The sequence below is a fragment of the Lissotriton vulgaris genome, chromosome 9 (assembly GCF_964263255.1).
Source record: "Lissotriton vulgaris chromosome 9, aLisVul1.2, whole genome shotgun sequence".
Lineage (NCBI taxonomy): Eukaryota > Metazoa > Chordata > Amphibia > Caudata > Salamandridae > Lissotriton > Lissotriton vulgaris.
The window spans coordinates 257644588-257660397 of NC_141697.1; the positions used below are offsets into that span (position 1 = coordinate 257644588).

At 49.2% G+C, this 15810-nt stretch overlaps 1 protein-coding gene across 2 annotated transcripts in view; it reads left to right on the forward strand.

Annotated features, from left to right (window-relative positions):
- The window catches only part of FCF1 (FCF1 rRNA-processing protein), a 114375-nt gene extending 107807 nt beyond the window's left edge, over positions 1-6568 (forward strand). For both annotated transcript variants that reach the window (XM_086937495.1, XM_086937496.1), the window contains exon 8: positions 5025-6568. In XM_086937495.1, the coding sequence (XP_086793621.1) occupies positions 5025-5073 (49 nt within the window). In that variant the 3' untranslated portion in view covers positions 5074-6568. The remainder of the gene's footprint in view (positions 1-5024) is intronic.
- The last annotated feature ends 9242 nt before the right edge of the window (positions 6569-15810 follow it).

The following is a 15810-nucleotide window of genomic DNA, read 5'->3' on the forward strand; positions in this document are numbered from 1 at the left end:
CAGAAGTGGTCGGAGTTTAGCCAAATCAGATGGCATCCCAGATCTAATAGCAAGGGGACCGTGGGGGCGCTCTGCGGGAGCGCCATTAGATCTTTGAGGAATTTATTTTCTGATCTTACCATCTGGTCTGTGTTGCACATACCCCACAGCTCGGCTCCATATAGGGCTGGGCTCACTCCTTTTGCCTTGTGTATCGTTACAACCGGGGAAATGGGCCTGGTGGATGTAGAACGCTGTTCCCTAAGAATAGCCCCCCCCTACCCTCTTATGGCATAAGAGCATTTTCTGCATGCGAGAGGTCCACTGCATAGTATCAGAGATACGGATACCAAGGTAATCAAGCACAGTAATCCTCTCCAGTGGGACAAGATTCAAAACAGGGGGCCTACTAAGCTTTTTTGGCGGGTTTATCACCAGGTACTTTGTTTTATCAGTATTTATGACCAGCCCCTGCAAAAAGCAAAAGGACTGGAAACTATCTAGGAGGTTCTGCAGGCCTACAGGGGACTTGGAAATAAGGAGGGTATCATCGGCGAATAGGAGAGTTGGAATTTTCTCGCCCGCCAGGGACGGTGCATCAGATGGACTTTGCAGTAGCTGCTGCACCACCCCGTTCACATATAATGAGAACAGGGTAGGGGCTAAAACACATCCCCGGCGAACGCCCTATTCACTTGAATTCTGTTGGTCTTTTGTCCGTGCTGGCCCCACCTCACTTGCGCAAAGTTACCATCGTGCAGCCTCACTAGTAATGGCAAAATATACCGAGGGATCCCCATATCTGATAGAACTCCCCACAGGTGTTCCCTAGGCACCAGGTCAAAGGCAGTCTTTAGGTCGATAAACGCGAGATAAAGACTGCCTTTGCCTATGATAACCACCTTCCAATAAATAAGTAACAAACGGAATGCCTGTTCTATAGTCCCTGTGCCGGACTTGGTAGTCCGAAAGTACTTTATTTTCGTCAACCCATTGCATGATTCTCTCAAGAATGACCTTCCCTACAACCTTCTGTGAGGAGTCAATCAAGCTTATCGGTCGGTAGTTGGCAGGGTCGTCCCTATCCCCCTTTTTGAAGATGGGGACGACCTCTGCCCCCTTCCACGACTCCGGAATTCTTGCGCCATTATCAATGGCATTGATTAGTCGTAATAAGCTTCCCCCATTTAAGAAGATCAAGGCTAATGAAATCGCCGGGGATACCATCAGGGCCTGCAGCTTTGTGCGGGACGATGCAGTTAATCGCTCTTTCCACCTCCCTTTGCGTGAAAGGATAGCTGTTAGGGTCCGCCGGGTTTGCTAGGAGAATTTGGCAGGTGGGCTGAGATAGATCGCCCTGAGAGCATGTATATAATTTTGAGAAGTGGTCAAACCACCTTTGGCCTGGAATATTGCACGTAATAAGTGCATCATCCGGTCTGTTCTTCTTCCTAATGATGCTCCAGAAGCGTCCAGCATTTTTTAGTGCTTTCCAGTATTGATCTTCCCACTCCTTTTTTGCTAATAGGACTGCCCGTTTGTACTCACTCCTAGCCGGCCTTATCTGCACTTGCAACTTGGACTTAACAGCCTTGATTAGCGCAGTTTTCTTATTGCGGCACTCAGTAGTGTACCAGCCTTTTTTATCGATGGAGTTGGGTGGCTTTCTTCGTGGGACTCCGTTACTTTGGGCAAGGAAAAGGTTACCCAATGCCGAAATCCTATCCTGAAACGTTTCCGTCACCCTAGACAGGGCACACCGGTCAACAGACAGTGTGTCCAAGTCAGTCGGTGCTACTGACAGGAGGACCTCAATGTTCTTAACCTTCTCCTTGTCAAAGGCAACTCTACACCACCTCAATCGCCTTCCACAGTTAGATGGATATACATCTGCAGTTGTCATGATGGCAGCCACAGATAAAGGGCCATGTGGGTTTGACCACAGGGAGATCAAGCTTAATGAAAGGGAGTTGTGGTCACTGTCGGTGGACGGGATGACTTCCATGTCCTTCATAACACGCCAAAGCTTGAAATCAAGGAGGATGTAATCAATACTGGAAGAGTGGTTGACCCTATTGTATGTATGGGCCCCCATTTGATCAGAGGCAAATCTATCATTCACTGCCCTGAGGCCAAACTCCGCAGCTAGCGAGTTCAGTTGTATGGCCCGTTGCGACAACCTTTTTATGGGTTGTAAGGCGAGAATTGGAATACCCCTTCTGGCATCATCCTCAGCAGTATCCAAGATGTCATCTGCCTCGAGGGGTTCAAATGTGCAATTCATGTCCCCTGCCACAAGAACATGCACACCACTGGGGCGTTGCCTAAGTATATTTTCGAAGTGACTAATTGCGGTTGATGGCGCGCCGCCTTTGGCACCGCGGGCATATACATTATAGATTTCCATTTTGCTCCCTTTATTTTCTCTACTTAATGAGAGTCCTAGAATGTCGGGAGAGTTGCTTTCTATCTGACTGATGTTACAACCCAGCAAAATGCTCACCCATATCAGGAGCCCACCCGAAGGGCGACCTCTTCCTGAGGGTGGTGATACTGCTGGTATGAAAAAGGTGGCGTAGCCTGCTTTGTGCTGGGGCACCAAACTTCAGGTTTCCTGGAAAATGCAAATTGAATAAGACTCAATCAGCTCATTCCAGTCTGGTAAATCCAGTTTCTTGGAGAGGCCTGCTACACTCCCTGTTGCCTTGGTAGATTCCAAGGCCTTGCATACCTGGCTAATAGTCAAAGGGCTAGGAGTTTTACCCGGCCAGGCATGTTGGCCCAGGGAGAATTCACTAAGTACTTGCGGTAACTCGCAATGTCCTTCAGTACCGTTTCCTTCTATACCATATATAGCTGCAGGTGTGGGACTCAGAGGGGCTCCTGGGCGATGTAGTTGTGGCGCTGCTTCTATGCGCGTCTCACTCGCGCTGGCTCCCAGTCCCTCCTGTCGTAGAATGCAAGTTCTCCTTAGTGCGGTTTCAAAACAGGGAAACACCTCCTCACTATTGTGTGGCACAAAACACCTAGCGCTGTATTCTATAAAGCATTGTATTTTTGTTTTCAGATATCTTTGGGATACCCTCTGTCAACTGGGCTTTTTCAGTTTCCTTTTCACATGATCTCTATTGCCCACTCCATAGCTTACCCATAATTTTTAGCACCTCATATCTCTTTTTCACTTGCTGTTTCCATTTTCTTGGCCTTTCGCTCTCACTCTCTCTAAACAGTGAAGTGTGTTATTTTCAGGTCACTGAACACAGTAATGATTCTTCCAACATCCTCCAGTCCTTAAGGAGGACTGCCACCAGTAAATGTTCTGACCTGGGTACACGTTGTTCCAAATACAGGTGTGCCAGATCTCCTAAATGTCCAGATGAAATATCAGTTACTAACTCTAGGTAGAACAGTATTTATTCAATATTGGGAAGTACTGGCAGGATGCTATAGTTCCTCTTGAAGATGTGTATCTTTGGATTTGTCCTTGTTGTACCCAACAGTTTGCCACTGGTTAAGCCAGTCGATCTCCCACACACACTCCTATCCCTTCACCCCATATGCCTTTATCCTCTCTTTCTGCCCTTATCCTCCATTTCTGTCCCCAACCCCTTTTGACCTCGTCCTCCATCTGCCTCATCCCCCGATCAGCCCTCATCCACCTATCGGGCCCTCATCCACCCTTCCCTCCCCATCTTCCCCAACGCACTCATCCTTCCTCGTAAACTGGCATCCTGTCTTGCACACTTGCATCCCCGACTACTCACACACACCACACACACAATAAAGGGTACAGTTACATTCTAACCCGAACCCCCTATTGTCTTTCCCAAAGGCTTGTCCCGCTTGTCTTTTCCTTGAGCCACTCTTGTCTTTCCTTTTCCCCCACCCATCGTTGCTTACCCTTTGCCCCTCACCCTTCGCTTTCTTCTGGGCCCACCTCTTTTGCTTTTAATTGGTCCGAGCTCTTCTCTTTCCTTCTAACCCCTATTTTCTCGAGCACCTCTTTCCCCTGCCCCCACTTTTTTCTTTGAACACTGCCTCGGTTTCCCCTCACCTCTCTATTATGCTCCCTTTTGTATGTATCTTTTTACTGTTCTCCCAGCCCTATATTTTAAGAAGTAGTCACCCTCCACGCTATGTATTTTTTCACCTGTGACTTTCATGTGCTTGCCGATTTTTTGTTTTTAAAACTTTTTTTTTACTTACTGTTATTCTTGGCCTCTTTTTTAGTTGGCTTTGACTTGGTTTCTTTTTTCTGGTCTCCTTCCTGTTTTGCTTGCTCTCTTATCTCTGGCTTGCCCCTCTCCTCCTTTGAATTGCCTGCTCCCTCCATTTAGCGTGTCCCCTCCCACTCTGTCTTATCCCCATCACTCTGACTTTTGCCCTTTCCCATAATCTTTGACGTGTTGGCCTCCCCCAATACTCTTTGACTTGCCCTCCTCCCCCCACTCCCATGGCCCCAATACTCTTTGACTTGTCACCCTCCTATTCTTGACTCGGCCTCAATTCCATTGTTTGTCTCTCCCACCCCCACCCCCACCTTGGCTTGTCCTCTCCTCCCACTCTTTGTCTCTGCCTCCCCCTCCTACTCTCTTGCTTGACCTTTCCCCCACACCCTTTCTCCTTCCATATACCTTTGCCTCTCTACCTTGCCATCTCCCTCGCCCTTCCACCCTCTCTTGATTGCTCTTTCTTGCCCTCTTTTTCATTTGCTCTCTTTTGTGCACTTTCTGTTGCTTCTCTCTCTTACTTCCCACTCATGGTTCCTCTGTCACTCTTGCTCGCTGCCTGCTTGCCCACCCTTTCTTTCTGGCATTCCAGTCATCTCTCTCATCTTTTGTCTCTCCTCCTTTTTTTTTCTAGTCTGATATGCAGTGTTTATACCCTGTCTGCAGTCCATTAGGCTATTACTGAACATCACGTTTAGCACTGCTCTTTCTCCCCATTTTTAGTCCCCTTTCTCCCTATACTCTACCCACCTATGTTTGATGTAACGGTCACTGAAGTTACCAAAGAATATAATACCCTATTTTTTTTACTTGTAGGTATAACATCGAGAGGATGCCGGATGATTATGGTGCTCCAAGATTTTAACTTTCAGTCAGCTCCTTTTCAAATATTCTTGACAGTGGCAAGATTCAGTACACCACACAATACACCGCTTTTGTGAAGACTGTGTTTCAACACACCCACCAATGCCATTTGTCAAGATTCCTAGGTGTTTATCCCACCCACCAATGCCCTTTGTCAAGATTTTCCATTACACAGCTGCTTGCAATTAAAGTTAACCATCCCATGATGTGATTTAGTGAAGATGCTAAGTGTTCGGTGGATGGGGTTATGGACAGTAGTCTGTGCTTCGGAAGAGCTGTCTTTATGAACATTTTCTATTTTGAAGCAAATAAGTCAACTTTTCTGGACAGCTTCACTCGAGCCAGACATGGAGACTTTTACATGTTTACATCTCCCAGGTACTGTGTCACTCCTATGGAAGGGCATACACTGTGAAGATGAAGAGATAAGGGTGGAGAGAAGACTTACTCAAACACAGCTGTAAAAGAAGAGGGAAAATGAAGTTCTGTTGGATGTGCAGCAAAATCAGCAGCAAGACTAAATGAAGAGTAGGTAATGAGTACCAAGTGGGTTTATAGCCTTTACATGGAATAAAACACAGTCCATCACGGCAGGAGAAGACTTATTGGGCAAGACTACTATGGTAGAGAATGAGTCACTTCATTATTTGTTTCTGTTTATTCTTCAACCTGTAAGACTCTTGCGTCAAGTGAGTTAAGTGGCTGCCGTAATATAAAAATATAACTGGAATCATTGGAATTAATGTGACTTACTAAACAGTCCAGGGCTTGACGAACCTGCAGTTCTGCGAATGCACTGATGAAAGGAGGTGCAATCAAAGTGCTCCACCATGAACAATGCTCAGAAGAATGAATTCATTTCTCTTTCTTACAACTACAACAGAACTGAAAATATCACCACTTTGGTTCCTGTGACTGTTTGCTTAGCCTCAGCTGCTTTTGGTCCTTGATTATGGAATGAAAGCTGTTGATTGTGGGATTGTACATAACCCAACAAAGGCTAGATTTCACTCCTTTTTTTTCTTGCCATAGAAGTGAAATTATTCAAATAGATTTAGATTTTTCCCAACATCTTGTCAAATATTCCTTGTCTAAAAGTGGTGCAGCTGGCAAGAGCAGTCGTGTCTGAGGAAGCCGTTGGATTCATAGTTGTTTCTTTTTGTCATAGATGTTTCCTGAGGCACATTTAAAACTCAGTCTATCTCTGTTAGTCTTCTGTATGATATGACTGAGCATTCAACGCCCGAGTACAATACGTCGTGTGCACACACATAAAGTGAGCCCGAATAACCAAACTGAACTGTACTGAACTGTATGTCTGTGTCTCGCGCCTTGATGCCCCCTGGGGCTAAGTCTGCGTGTTATAAAACTCTTTTCAATCATTCATTCATTAACTATACATTTCCACCCAGTAGTATAGCAAAAATGCAGTTGGTCTTCAACGATGGCTGTTCAATAAAGATTTGGAAATCCTGAATACAAGGTACATTACACAACACTGATAAGTGTTGAATCCATTCTTCATTGTAACTTCAGCTTGTAATTCCCAAGGGTTAGGTTTTTCAAAGCATGAACCAAGCCTTAAAGAGCATCACGTTTCTGGTCAATCTCTCCAGCTACAAGATAAAAAAAAAAGGCACGAGTTTTGGGCACAGACCCTTGAAGTATGTTTGACAATAGGGTGTGCCTCCCCGCACCAACCTCATGAGACAAAAATATCTATGGTAAGCTCACTGTGAAGAGTCCTAATAAAACACTTGTAGGCGCTCTTATAAACAATAGGGTTGGAGCGATTGTGATAACTTAGTGAGTGGTTCTCCTCTCTAATAATTGTCTACTTTAGAAGTCAAAATGATCCCCCTCAAAATCTTCAGTCCCGACATTTTTGATAAAGGCTAAACCTAGCATAATACAAAAAGGTTCTCGTAAAAATACAGAGTAGACCTAACACAATTCAAAATAGTATACAGCCAGTGCTACCATAATTTAGCTCAAGTAGCATGTAACAAGGACATAGATTGTATCATTGCGCTCCTGAATTGAAAATTGGTCTAAATCAACCTGGGATCAACCGTACCTGGCACTCTTTAACATTTTTATCTCAGAAATGTCACGGTAAAAGATGACAATACCTTGTTGGTTAAAAAAAATACTCCACTACAAGAGTTTCATAATAAGATCTGTCCTCATGCTATGGGAATGAAAAGCTAGTGGAGTCACCTAGATGAAAGTTTTATTCACTTTTGTTTATTTTCATAAAAGTTCAAGTTCAGCCGGCAGGAGAATTAAAATAATTGTGCAGAACAAATACAATAAATAAGCACATACTTTGAAACATAGTTATCTTGCCTCCTGTTATAACCATGATCTTCTGCCAGTCTGTTTTGGAAGTAAAGGCACTTTTCATGCTTTGATATTCAAGTGCATAATATGTAATGGGGAAAGTGAAACTACACGTTTCAGCATGCTTAGTTGTGCTTGGTGCGAAAAAGGTAACGCCTCAACATGCAGCTAGTTGATGCAGTGATGCGATAAAGAAAGTACACCATCCTTTGATTCTTTGTTTTTTCATTTTAGGATATATCTGACTTTCACCTGGTTCTCACCAGGTCCTAACATTAGACAAGTCTAAACTCGTAACAAATAACACACTTACATTTCTTTGTGTCGTAATTGATTAAAGAATACTCCGCCAACATTCAGTAGCCTTGTGTAAGTAAAGATTTCCTGTATTGGTTTAATCGTCACATAGGAGCCCTGTTCCTCTTATAAAACTCCTCAAGCCTGTTGATGTTTCAGTATATTTGTTTAACCACCATTCTCAGGAGATCTCCATTGATAATCCTCAACACTGAATAGTCCCACCCACGTACAAGGATCCCAGGGCAGTTCTTTCAAAGTCACAAATACTTCGGTTCACTTTGGAAAGGCCAGAAAAACACGTGACGAGCTAATTACATTTTTGCAGCCTTAAAAATAGGCTATATTGCTATATTTAAAATTTAGAAGGAAAAAAGGGTCATACCCTTGGAAATCACTTCAGCAAAAATGAAAAGTTATCGTTTAAAAACAACCTTCACAAACGCTTTATACTTCCTTTTAAAGTAAGCTAAGGAATAATGTATGGAAATTTAGTCCGAATATGCTGCAGCGTTGATACAATGTAAACAACACTACACCTGTAAGGGCCTTTTGAACTCCAGTGTCTCATCATGCCCTGTAGATGGCAGTATACTCAGTTCTTTTTTCCCGCTCCTGCTGACAGGATCCTGGAGCAGAGCTCTGCCTTTTTAAAGGTTTTCCACAAAAATTCAATCTTCAGTTTTCTAATGTTGATTCACTCTACGTCCTTTGGGGCATAGAGCAATTATAGATAATTTCCTGACAGGGAATGTATCTATATTTTTGTAAAATGCCATCCTTTTCTGCTAAATGCCAAGACGGCATCAGGAAAATAGCAAAAACAAAACCACACAAGATCTGTAGCTTATGTTTACCAGAATCATGCCCCCAATACATGTCGCAACTGCAAGACTCTCTCCAGGTGCACTATGAGAGAGATTTGCATCCATGGCCAAGTGGAGCACGGGGGACGGCAAGACTCCATGATTGGTGAGATTTCTGAAGGGCGAGGAGAGACTGCATGCTTTACCAGTGCCCCTAAGTCAGATTTGGAGGAAGACATCTCTCCCCTTCGATGTCGAGGGCATCGAGAAGAGGCACTGTATCTACTTGCTCACCGTTATTGGCTGGTTTGACATTGAGGAGAACACAGTCGATGTTGAGGGGGGCTAAGACATCATGCAACATCAAGACGTCACACAACTGCCCTGACCAAGACAGTGGAGTGGCTTTCGCAGATGAAAGCAATCAGACTTCTTTCAGAGTCTGATTCGAAGTACTCTAGGGCCTACTCGCCACCAAGGCCCACCTCTCCAGTTACCATTCTGGATCTGTCAACAACGCCTCAAGTTCCAGCGGAATCCACTCCACCTCCGCAACGCTTTCCTCATCCTTCTTCTTAACCAGTGATTCCAGCTGCACCTCCATTGACAATTTTGCCAGTCTCTCCGCTACCACAGCCTATTGAAGCAGTAACACATACACTATATGTCTCGCTCATACTGGTTCGAGGTCTCACAGATGCTGTCATTCAAGACAATGAAGATAGTCTACATCTAGAATATCCTCCCCATCTTGTCATACATCATCTTCAGGATAGTATTCACAGACCTTAAAAAATTCTCCTCCAAAAATATAGCCAATAGATAATATTAACACCTTCCAACAGATACTCATCAGGGTAGCTAACAAATTTATATAAATTACCGACTACTACCACAACTTCGGTAATCTTTGAAACACTTCATCAAAGGTCTGCAGCTAGTCCACTTCTCCCTTCGGTTCCAGGCCTTTTAGAACCAGTGATGGAACTTTTTCTAAAAGGAAGACAGACCACCAGATAACAATCCTTCCTTTCTTTGCACAGATCTGATTTCAGACTCAGTCATTGTTTCAGCAGCTCGAAAACTTCATGCCATCTTCTACAGTACCTCCTGATAAGGAGAGCAAGAAAATGGATTCAGTGGGCAAAAATTTCTGCAGAACCTGTGCAGTTTCCATGAAAACTGATAGTGCAACTGCTCTCCTAGGACGTTATGGCCAGTCACTATGGAATTCCATTCAACAATTCTTGGACGATCTTCCCAGAGATGAGCGTCCGGATTTCCAAGAGATTGTTAATGAGCGCATGGTGTCAAACCAAGTTATCAGGGCTGCAGCAGACTCCTCTACTCTAACAGCACATGGCTATTGTCATGGCCTGCCTCTTCAGCGCATTTCTTGGCTGAGACTGACAGGCCTGAAACCCGAAGCCCAACATCGAATTCTCAACCTGCCTTTTTCTGGTAACACCTTGTTGGGCTCTCATGCTGCTGATTCGATGTCTAGGTTGAAGTCCGAGCTTGACACACTCAAAGCTGACAAATTGGGAAAAAAGAAAGAATATAGGAGACATTCCTATAGGCCCTATGGCCGCTGCTATTTCCACCAGAGGGTTCAAACCCCTCATTGGTCTTCAGCACAGCAGCAACAACAACCATCTCAGCCTTATAGAAATCACCAACAGTGCAGTCAGTCAAGAGGCAGACTTAAGTAATCATTTGCCCAACCCACTAAAAAGATTGGTGGCAAAACAGTGAGTCATATCTTTTTACTCTGGTAGGGTGAAGCATAACATCCTTCCTGGAAGTGTGTCAAAAGATGACCACCGACCAATGAGTTCTGAATATTTTAGATTATGAAATCTGAAAGAGACATGTTCGTGATAGATTCCTTACCTTAGAATATCCCCAGGCGTCAGACTGGATCCGGAAACTTTTGCGTAGCAATACCCCTGCGCGTCAGTAGGCGTCGTCCGCGGCTCCGCATCAGTCTGTGTCGTTAGCTCCAGAATGATGTTGCTGGAGTACTTAGACGCCGCCCTCGCGTGCTGACGTCAGTTCTTTTTTCTGTGCCAGCTAGCGCAGATCCGGAGAAGCTCTACCCCTTAGTCACTTTTTGACTAAACTTTTTTTATCTTTTGATCTGGTTTTTCTCGAGTCGTTCGACTCCTACAGTGCCGGTAGGGATGCCCGGGTTCAAACCCTGCTCCAAGTGTACCCGAATGATGTCGGTTACCGACCCCCATCGCCGGTGTCTTCAGTGTTTAGGCCTCGACCACGACGACCGAACCTGCTCCGACTGCCGGGCCCTGACGTCTAAGGCTAGGCGGGAGCGGACCCGCAAGCGACTTAAGATCCGGCAGTCGGCCCCGTGCCGTTCAAGGTCCCGGTCTCACAGGAGGTCGAGGGACCGGTCGCGGGGTCGGACCCCTCGTAGCTCCGAGAGTCGGCATCAGTCTTCGGGATCAAGATCCTCGGGTAAGAGGCATGAGAGGTCGAAAAGGCGTCATTGCCCTTCGACCCATCCTGACGCTCACGCAACGCGGCCGGGGGTTCGGGTGACGCCAACCACGTGGCTCCGATGGAGTCGCGGGCGCCGCAGCCTGCCCCACACCTTCCGGTCCCTGGGCGAGATGCAACACCTGAGGAGGTCGAGCGGTACCTCATGGCCATGAGGTCCCTCCTCCTCCGCCGGGCTCCTGGCGCCTTCGGGCCCAGCAGTCCCGGCTGGGGGGCCTAGCGGGTCGGGTGCTCCGGCTCCGAAGCCGCCGGGTGCTTCGGCCCAGACGCCGCCAGTGACTTCAGTCCCGGCACCGCAGGCCCCCACTGGATCCGCTTCCGGATCCGGGTCATCGCCAGTCGACCTCACCGATGCCGGCCCTGAGAGTGTCACCTCCGGCGCTGCCCACGGGCGCCGCCATCCCCGATCCTGCTCTCGATTCGGTTCCGGCGCCGCTCTCGACGTCGTATGGAGATTTTTATTTCCACGAACCAGCCCCATCCTTTGAACCTGATTTTCAGGTGATGGGTGACGAGGGAGATTGGGAGGGGTCTGTGGACCCTCTGGCACAGGAGTGCCAGTCTCAGCAGGACTGGACATGTGAGCTTGGGGATGCCAGTGGGCTGGACCCTTCGCTAGACACTGGTTTTGTCTCCCCACCAACCGTGGCTACGGAGGAGGGGGCTGGCTACAGTGTAGTGTTGACGTGGGCGGCCAAGGCCTTGAGCCTGGAGCTCCCTGTCACGGTCGTGAGGGCTAACCTCCTCACTGAGGTCCTTAAACCGCGGGCAAGCTCGCTGAGCCTCTGCTGCTGCCGTTTAATGAGGCCTTGTGTGACGTTCTTTTGGGCACTTGGTCCAGGCCCGCTACAGGTCAGCCTGCGGATAGGAACGTGGCCAGACGCTACCGCCCGGCTCAGGGCGACCCTTGCTTCTTGTCCACCCCTCCCCCCACCCCCGAGAGCCTGGTTATCCAGGCCTCTACTTCTCAGACCGCATTCCCGACGACTCCGCCCGATCAGGAATCCAAGAGGTACAAACAATTCGGTGAGAAGCTGTTCTCGTCCCTGAGTTTGGGACTGCGGTCAGTCAATACCTCATGCCATTTGGGCCGGTACACCCACACTCTGTGGGACACGGTCGCGGACGTGCTGCCACAATGTCCGGAGGAGGCCCCCACTAAACCTTCCCAAGCCCTTGCGGGGGGTCAAGAGGCGGCACGCTATTCCATCCGGTGTGGGCTGGATACCACGGACTCACTCGGCAGAACGATGGCTACAACGGTGGCAGTTCGACGCCACGCCTGGTTGAGAACCGCCAACTTTTCGGCTGATGTCCACGCCACCCTTCTGGACATGCCGTTTGATGGCCGTCGCCTCTTTGGCGACAAGGCAGACCATGCGCTTGAGCGTTTTAAGGACTCCAGGGCTATTTCAAGTCCTTGGGCCTCTCGGCCCCATGCCAGCAAATAGGTGCCTTTCGCTCCTTTCGTGGCCAAGAAAGGGGCGTTCCCACACGTGCTGCCAGCCACGCGCCGCAGAATAATACACAACGCGGTGGCGGCCGTGGAAACCGCTGTGGCGGCGGTCGGGGACAACGACGAGGTCAGTCCACACCTTCCCCTGCAGCATCCGCCTCAAAACCCTCCTAGTACGTGCTTTCAGGCCCATGTGACGCCAGTGGGGGGAAGGGTTTGCCATCACCACTTCCACTGGCGCACTGTCACGTCGGACATGTGGGTGCTGCAAATCGTCCGAAGGGGCTACTCCCTCCCCTTCGAGACAACCCCTCCAGCCATGCCACCGCAGTACCACCGCATGTCGGGGGATCCTTTACAAAATCTGCGAGAGGAAGTTACGGCCCTCTTGGCCAAGGGGGCCATCGTGCGCGTTCCTGGGCCAGAAGTAGGGTGTTGTTGTTGTTCCCATTACTTCCTGGTACCCAAGAAGGGCAAAGGGGGCCTGCGCCCTATCTTGGACCTACGGAACGTCAACGGCTTCCTCCGGAATGAGAAGTTCAAAATGCTGACATTGGCTCAGGTCTTAGCTGCCCTGGACCCAGGAGACTGGATGGTAGCATTGGACTTGCAGGATGCTTATTTCCACATCCCCATCCTGCCGGCCCACCGGCGCTACCTGCGGTTCACGAGCACTTTCAGTTTACCGTGCTCCCCTTCGGCCATACCAGCCCCCCACGGATGTTCACAAAAGTGATGGCGGTGGTCGCAGCTCATCTGCGCAGGTTAGGGGTTTCAGTCTTTCCCTTCCTCGACGACTGGTTGTTGAAGGCGGGCTCGCCCCAGACAGTCATCAGCCACCTCCAGACAACGGCGGACCTCCTGCACCAGCTGGGGTTTTCCATCAAGGTGCCGAAGTCACACCTGTGCCCCTCTCAGAAGCTCCTCTTCATCGGAGCGGTCCTCGACTCTGCACATTTTCGGGTTTATCCTCCCGAACAGCAGGTCCGGGATATTCAGGCTCTGATTCCACTCTTTCAGCCTTTATCCCGGGTCTCGGTCAGGTTGACGCTGCGGCTTCTGGGGCTGATGGCCTCCTGCATCCTTCTGGTGCATCACGCCAGGTAGCGGATGCGGGCTCTGCAGTGGGACCTGAAGTTTCAGTGGGCCCAGCATCAGGGCAACCTGTCCGACCATGTCATGATCTCGGAGGGCACTGCGAGACAACTGCAGTGGTGGCTCACGGATCGCGATTGGGTCAGCGGCAGATCCCTCTCCCTTTCCCAGCCGGAGCACGTAGTTGTGACAGACTCGTCCTTCCAGGGATGGGGAGGCCACATGGGAGAGGCGGAGATCAGAGGCCTCTGGTCTCTGGCGGAGTCCGAGCTCCATATCAACCTTCTGGAGCTGCGGGCGATTCGTCTAGCACTGAAGGCATTCCTCCTCTCTGTCTGGGTGAGTGTAGTGCAGGTGTTCAAGGACAACACCACCGCCATGTGGTACTGCAACAAACAGGGCGGGTGGGGTCGTGGACCCTGTGCCAGGAGGCTCTGCGCCTCTGGCTGGCACATCAGGGCATGACCCTGGTGGTTCAACATCTGGCAGGTTCTCTGTACGCCAGGGCGGACGAGCTCAGCCGAAGGTGCATGATGGATCACGAATGGCGTCTGAACTCTGATGTGGCGCAAGGCCTCTTTCTGCAGTGGTGAGAGCCTTGGTTAGATCTATTCACCACCGAAGAGAACGCGCAATGTCATCAGTTCTACGCATTGGAATTTCCAAGGCGGCACTCGCTCGGAGACGCTTTTCGTCCCGAGTGGAGTTACGGTCTATTGTACGCCTTTCTGCCTATACCACTTCTGCCCAGAGTGCTGAAGAAAATCAAGTGCCACCGGGCCCAAAATCAAGTGTGACCGGGCCCAAGTCATCCTTGTGGCTCCGGACTGGGCGCGAAGGTACTGGTATCCCGAGCTACTCAGTATGTCAGTCGATCCCCCGATTCGTCTGCCTCTTCAGGAGGACCTTCTGTTGCAGCAGCAGGGGACGGTCCTCCACCCAAACCTGTCCAGTCTCCACCTCCATGCTTGGAGATTGAGCGGCGACAGTTGAGACCATTTGACTTGCCTCCTGAAGTCGGTAATGTCTTTCTGGCAGCCAGGCGTCCCTCCACAAAGTCTGTATACGCCTGCAGGTGGAACAGATTTGTGGCATGGTGCACAGCAAAGGCTGTGGACCATCTCAATGCCCCTCTTTCTGAGGTTCTCCTCTTCCTTCTTTCTTTTGTCCAGCAGGGCTCTGCTCTGGGCACAATCAAGGGCTACATTTCTGCCCTTTCAGCCTTCTTAACCCCTTCCATGCTGGTGACGAACCCCAGCCGTCATGCACTACGGTGCTCGTGTGCTGATGACGGCTGGGGTTCGTCATGGCCCGCCCATGTTCGGCCGGCGGCCGCACACGGGAAAAAAAGCGGCCGCATCGAAGGGGTTAAGGCTACCTGATCAGTATTCTTTGTTCAAGTACCCCATTGTAAACCGATTCTTAAAGGGCATCACTCATGTTCCCTCCTGTTCCTTTCGTGATGCCTGGTTCTAACTTACTTGATGTGCGCTCCCTTTGAGCTGCTTCATAACTGTCCTCTCCGTCTTCTTACACTTAAGACTGCTTTCCTGGTTGCCATCACCTCTGCCAGGAGAGTGAGTGAGCTCCAAGCTCTTTCTTCTAAACCTCCTTTCCTTTCTGTCCATCCGGACAAGGTTGTGTTGTAGACAAAACCCTCTTTCCTGCCCAAGGTAGTCACAGCCTTCCACATCCGGCAGTCCATCACCTTGCTCACCTTCTTTCCGCCTCCGCATCCCTCGAAAGAGGAAGAGAGGCTCCACCGTCTGGACCCAAAACGTGCGCTCTCTTATTATCTGGATCGCACACGCCAGTTCCGGGTGGATGACCAACTCTTTGTTGGTTAAGTGGGCGCTAAGAAAGGACGGGCGGTGCACAAGCAGACCATCTCTCGGTGGATCGTGTTGTGCATCCAAGCGTGTTACTCTTTGGCTAAGAAGGAACCTCCTGTTGGGCTGAGGGCCCACTCCAATCGGGCCACGGCGATTACTACTGCCCTGGGCCGAGGAGTACCCTTGCAGGACATTTGTCAGGCAGCTACGTGGGCCTTGCTGCACACGTTCGCAAGACACTATTGCCTGGACATCCAAGTCCGGAGGGATGGCTTCTTTGGCCGTTCCGGCCTCCAGGACTTTCTGGTGTGAATATTGGTTCGCAGACCCACCACCGGGGTTGGTATTGCTGGGGTATCTATTCTAAGGTAAGGAATCTCTCACTAACGTGT